This window comes from Rousettus aegyptiacus, unplaced genomic scaffold (genome assembly GCF_014176215.1).
Source record: "Rousettus aegyptiacus isolate mRouAeg1 unplaced genomic scaffold, mRouAeg1.p scaffold_m13_p_12, whole genome shotgun sequence".
In the NCBI taxonomy this organism is placed as follows: Eukaryota; Metazoa; Chordata; class Mammalia; order Chiroptera; family Pteropodidae; genus Rousettus; species Rousettus aegyptiacus.
In genome coordinates this window covers 16214493-16220492 of record NW_023416287.1, presented here as the reverse complement: position 1 = coordinate 16220492, position 6000 = coordinate 16214493, and the positions used below count along the sequence as shown (strand labels likewise).

The following is a 6000-nucleotide window of genomic DNA, read 5'->3' as shown; positions in this document are numbered from 1 at the left end:
TACTGGGTTTAATGCTGTCCCAGATTCTGAAGAGAAAGGACTCCTGAAGGTCAGCCAGGGGGTTAGTGGCAGAGCAGCAACGTGCTGCGGTCCCACACTGACCTCCCTCTTCTGCAGCCCCCAAGTAGAGTCTCTTGTTTTCTCTTCTCTCTTCTAATCTCCTCTCTCTCCCTCTCCTCTTGCCTGCGCCCCTCCCTCCAACATGTGGTTTAGGAGGAGAAAGCCCAGTTCTGCCATCGCATTCTCCTGGAGACTCTGCAGACTGGGAATGAAGGGGCCCTGGGTTTCAGTCTTGAAGGTTCTGTTTCTTCTTCTTTATAATGGGGGAAACGGAGCCCATTTCATGTGGAACAAGGCTCAAGTGAATTAATGAATGAGAAAACGCTTTTGTAGGGTTCAAGACTCCTGGCCATCCTCAGATAGCCTAAATACCACCTCTGTGAGGGAAGGAAGTGAGAAGTGAGTTAATCAGGCAAAACAAACAAACACCCAAATAAACAAACAAACCCTGCTCCTTTCTCCAGTGGATGTAGGCTTAAGGAGCTGGGAGGAGGGCGGGGGTCTGTCCATGGTGCTGAAGCAGCGCCGCGCCGCCGGTCCTGCCGGGTCTGTCAGTTGTGTTGAAACGCAGTAGTTGCAAATGCGCGATCCTTCAGAGGCTGACCAGTTTTGAATGAACTGGATTGTTGCTGGTGTCTACAGGCCTCATCTGGTGTGCTGCTTGCCATGGTATTGGAAAGGGGAGTGCGAGGACAGAGTAACAACGGAGGGGCGAGGGCCCTTCCTCGGACTCTAACCCCATTCTCAAAATTGAGGTGCTGCCCACAATGCTGTTCATAGGATCTACGTGTGATCTGGAGTGAGGAGTGGGCCATCTGCAGTGCCGACAGCCATTCAGAGGGAGCGAGTGAGGACATCGAGAGCTCCGTCCACGGTGCTGGATCCTCGCATCTAAGAGTCGGCCGAGGCGCCCTCAGTGTGGCCGGAAGGCTGGCTGTCAGGGCTGACGCTGTCCTCCTCCGTGATGCTGAAACCGCCGCGCACAGGGCCATGTCAGAAACGAGGCCTGGAAAATGACAAGGGTTAAGAGAAGGAAAAACCTTGCCCAGGAGTCAGGGACCTCACCCCAGATTCACTCTGGGACCTCAGAGAAGCTACTTCTCTAATTTAATGTGCTTCCTCATCTTTCAAAGGGGGCCACAGTCATTCACAGTCACGGGCACACTCAGCGCCACACTCATTGCTTTCTCACACTCATACTCCTACCCTCGCACGTCTCCAGACACCCTCTCAGATCCCCCTCCTCACCCCTAGGCACTCCTCACACTTATGTCCACTATGCACACATATTAGACACTACAGCTGGCGGGCTCACACCCTGCCAGCTGGCATCCAGGCTCAAACACTCTGCACAACTCTTGCCTGCCTGCCCGCCTGCAGACATACTGGCAAAGACACACGCGCGTGAGCGCACATTCACACTGTGAACACGCTTTGCCTGCCCACTTCTCTCTGTCCATCTGCCTTTCTCCTTTATGAGTTTAACCCCACAACTACCTGTGCCCCCCACCCCCTCTCTGCACCTGCCCTTATGCCGCTCTTGTGTCTGTTCTGGTGGTCTGTCCCAAAAGCCCGAGTAGAACGGTCAGGGAAGGAATCAGAGGATCTAGTTGGATTCCTGCTCTTGGGAAACCAAACTGGCTTTGTTACCTGCCTGCCCACTCCTCGCCCCTCCCCAACATTCTATTTAGGCCCATGGGTCCGAGGAAGGGAGCCCTACAGTCCAGAAGGGGGCGATCCAATCCACTGTGCGGAGCCCAGCATCTTTATATTCGAAGGAGCCCCAGAAACTGGCCTGCCTCGCTCCCACTACGCGGATACAAAAACTGAGTCCCAAAGAGGGAAACAACAGTAATAACTATTGAGCTCCTGCCACGAGGGCGGCATTGTGCTAAGGGCCTCGCACACCAGATTTCATAAATCCTCACCACGACCCCTGGAGGTAGCTATGATTCCCATTTCCCAGATGAAGACCATGACGGTCAGACGAGAGGAGAGAAACCCGGACACGATCAAACAGAAAGCCAAAGGCTGCAACAGGGCTAAAAAAACCAGGTCTCCTGCGTCCGAGCCCAGGTTCCTACCGTACCTCGCCGTCACCTCCACCCTCATCTGCCCCCTGACCCAGGCACCGCCCTGCTAGCAAAGTTGAGGAGTCCCTCTCAGCGCGCCGGGTCTTGAGGCGGGTGGATTAGTTTTCTTTCTTATCCCGCAGGATAGTATTTGTTTCCGAAGCCAGTTGCGTTCTGCTTTACCGGAACCGGGTCCCTGGGGTCCCCATCCCGCCCCCTACCTGCGCTCCCGGGAGGGGGAAGTTGCGGGTACCGCTTTAAAAATCCCAGCCTGAGCAAAACTTTGATGATAAATCAAGCGGCAGATCCCTCCGCCGCCGCCTCCTCCGGGCGGGCGGGAGGGAGTGGGAGGGAGGGGTGCGGCGGCCGCGCCGAGCGGAGTGGCCTTCCGCGGAAGGGAAGAGTCCCGCAGTCGGAGGCGGCCGGCTGGGTGTGCGCTCGCTGCCCGCAGCCAGGGCTGGGCCGGAGCCAGGCGAAGGCTGGGGCCGGGGCGGGCAGCGTACAGCGGGCGAGGGGCAGCGGGCGCAGCCGGGCAGCCAGGCCGCACCGGGCAGGGGACGGCGGGCGCGGGGTCTGCGGTCTCCTGAGCCCCGATGTGAGGCAGCGGCGCCCCCGGCCCGAGCGCGCACTATGGGGGCTCCGCTCGCGGTGGCGCTGGGCGCCCTCCACTACCTGGCACTTTTCCTGCAACTCGGCGGCGCCACGAGGCCCGCCGGCCACGCGCCTTGGGACAACCACGTCTCCGGCCATGGTGAGTTCGGTCACCGCCCCCGCGGACTTCCCCATCAAACCCCACCCGGGGCTGCGCCGCTCCAACTTGTCAGTCCCCGGGCTCGAACCTGCGGTGGTCGGGACGGGAGTCCCTGGGCGCCCCCTGCCGGGTCCATGGATCCGCCCTGGCAACCTGGCTACCCCTGCGGAGGAGCGGGCACCCCGGATCTGGCTATCGCGGAAAGCCCACTCCCTCCCTCCACACCCACTCTTTCCGATACACACACCTCTACAACCACCACACAGACATTCACAGCCACGGGCACACTCAGAGTCACACATTGCTTTCTCGCACTCAACAACTCCTACCCTCACCATCTCCAGCACCTTCTCAGATCCTTCTCCTCACCCCTAGGCACTCACACTTATGTCCACTGCACACACATACCAGACACTACGGCTGGCGGGCTCACACCCTGCCAGCTGGCATCCAGGCTCAAACACTCTGCACAACTCTTGCCTGCCTGCCCGCCTGCAGACATACTGGCAAACACACACATGCGCGTGCGTGCACACGCACACACACACTTGTGAACACACTTTGCTCGCCCACCTCTCCCTGCCCATCTGCCTTTCTCCTTTATGGATTTAACTCCACTACTACTTCTCCTCTCCCTCTCCACACCTGCCCCTTATGCCACTGGGGTACCTGGGGGACAGAAGACCCTGTCTCTTGAGAACCGGTAGCCTGGGGCTGCAGCCGCCCCGTGGGGTGGGTGTATCTCAGGATAGGAGGCTTGGTGGGAGCCCCTTGAAGACAGTGGAATAATAGTTGGGCAGGCTGCTTCCCGCCAGAGGCATGGAAAGGGGAGAAGGATACCAGACGCTTGTGTCTGCCTCTGGGGTAGGCAGGAAGCCCCTGCCATCCCTCTATAGGGAAGCAGCACTTATCCTCACCCTTAGCCTCAGAGGACTGAAATGTGAGAAATCTCAACTCAACCACCGTGGCAGCCGGGGAGCAAGCACTCCCAGCACTGGTTGCCTGTCAGAGCTCCTTCTAGCCTCAGAGGAGTCCAAGTTGGCAGCAGAGTTGGATCTGAGGCTGGCAGCTGTGGGGGCTCCCCTGTCCCCTGTGAGCCAGGCTTCTGTGTGGGGACCAGGGCATAGATGAAAACGAAGACCCTTCCTCCATCCATCTCTTCCCTTGCACGGGCTCCCAATCTGGTGGGGGAAACTGCAGCACCGGAGCTGGGCACCGTATGCCCAGGGCTGGGGGGAGGTTTGCACAAAGAACAGAGAACTGGGTGATTTATTCTCGTGGGAAAGAGTAAGTGCTGGGGCCAAGTGGGGGATGGGGGATAGATAATCAGAGAAAGCTTTGCTGGCGTGTGACACATGAGTGAGATTGCTCCAGGGGTAGGGGGTTTCCAAAGCTCTTCTCGGGGGTCTCTGCTTTTTGAGACCCATGATTCCCTGCACCTTTCTGCCTTACCACGTTTGATAGTAACTACTCCGTGTACCATTTGTGCACCCTTCATGTCCCCCATCTAATTTCTACTGACCCGGTTGGAGCGATGGTAAATAGAAAAGGATTAGTCTGATCCTTGATTTATAGATGGAGAAACCAAGGCTCAGAGAAGAAAAGGGACTTGCCCAAGGTCACACAGTGAGTGAATGGCTGAGCTGGGACTGGCCTCAGGGTCTGTGGGAAAAGACAGCACTTTTTGCAGGACATCCATCTCCCTGTCAGATTCTCTCCTATTCAGGGGAAACTGGGAATTCCTCCTTTCGCTTCCTTCCTTGCTCCGCTCAGTTCCTTGGCATGGTTGAAACTTGCTCTGGGAGAATTTTCCAAGGAAGAGCTTTCCTGAGTTTGCAGTCCCGCGAGATACAAGGACTGGGGCTCAGAATAGTTTACGGTCATCTGTCCCTGGAGCACCAGACCCCAAGGATTTGGGTGCCGCTCTCATTCTTGAGTCCCTGAGGTAATCTTTTATAGGGGAGCAGGGTTTGCTCTTTGTGTGGCACTCTCCACCTGCCCTCTGCTGCCAGGTGTGCTTAGGGGCACAGCTCTGTCCCACCAACTGTAATGTCCCCTCTGAACCCTGGAGAAGTCCAGCTCCTGGACCCAGAGGAAGGGCTAGATGGAAAGGACACAGCACTGGCTGCTGGGGAACCTGGCTTCTCACCAACCGCTTGTGTGGCTCTGGGCAAGTGGGTCATGCCTCTGGGGTTTCTTTTGTCCCTCAGGAAATGAGGAAGCTAGGCTACTCCGCAGGGGTCAGACTGTCTTCCCCCAACATTGTAAGGTTCAAAGTCACCAAGTAGTGGCTGCCTAGGAGCCTCCATGGCTGCCCCTCTGCCGGGCCAAGCGGCCGCCTCCACAGGAAGGGTTTGGAGCCACTCACTTAATCACAAAAAGAAACTGTTATTAATGATAGTGAGACACGGCGAATAAGTGGGTCATGTCTAATAAGCCATTTGTGTTCAGGAGGAGAATACCAATTTGATAAAAGCTGTGTGTGCTGAAAAAGCCCAGAAATTGCTGTTTAGCAGATTGGAGCCTGATCGTTTCATTATTCCTAGGCTCTGTGTGTCCTCAGCTGATTCAGGAAATGTGGCTGGGTTAGGAAGGTGTCTCCATGTCTTGGGCGGGGGTGCGGGCTGGAAGCACGGGATCCCAGAGAGAGCCCCGCTGACTCCAACCGCTTGCTGGCTACTCACCTCTCCAGCTCCATCAGAGCCAAGCCCAGCCGCCAGGCTAATCTTTCCGCCTGCCTGCCCCAGGGCTTGTCACAGGGAGAGGCTGTGGTCAGATGGGTCTGCAAGGACATCTGTCTTGCTTCCCATCTCCTTGCTACCTCTCCTCAGCCCACTTCAAAAAGGGATTTTTAAAGGCACGAGGAAGGAATGGGGAGTGAATGGTGCACGCCTCTTAGGGAGGCATCAGGAATTAGGAGGCTGGGGTAGTGACAGTCAGTGTCTGCTCCTGATAGGTACTCAATAAATAGCAGCTATTTTGATTTTTCCTTATCAGAAAGGGTTCGCTTATTGCCACGAGCACAGTAGGGGTAGGAGGAAAGGGAACTGGCATTTGTGAAACGCCTACTGTGTTCTAGGTGCTGCCAAACCCTGCCAGTGTTAACTCGCTAAAGCT

The 6000-nt window shown here is 56.7% G+C and overlaps 1 protein-coding gene across 1 annotated transcript in view; it reads left to right on the top strand.

Moving 5' to 3' along the window:
• Positions 1–2534: 2534 nt before the first annotated feature.
• Positions 2535–6000, top strand: part of VSTM2L (V-set and transmembrane domain containing 2 like) — a 33421-nt gene continuing 29955 nt past the window's right edge. The window contains exon 1 of the mRNA XM_016148288.2: positions 2535–2883. Coding sequence (XP_016003774.2) covers positions 2763–2883 — 121 coding nt within the window. The 5' untranslated portion in view covers positions 2535–2762. The remainder of the gene's footprint in view (positions 2884–6000) is intronic.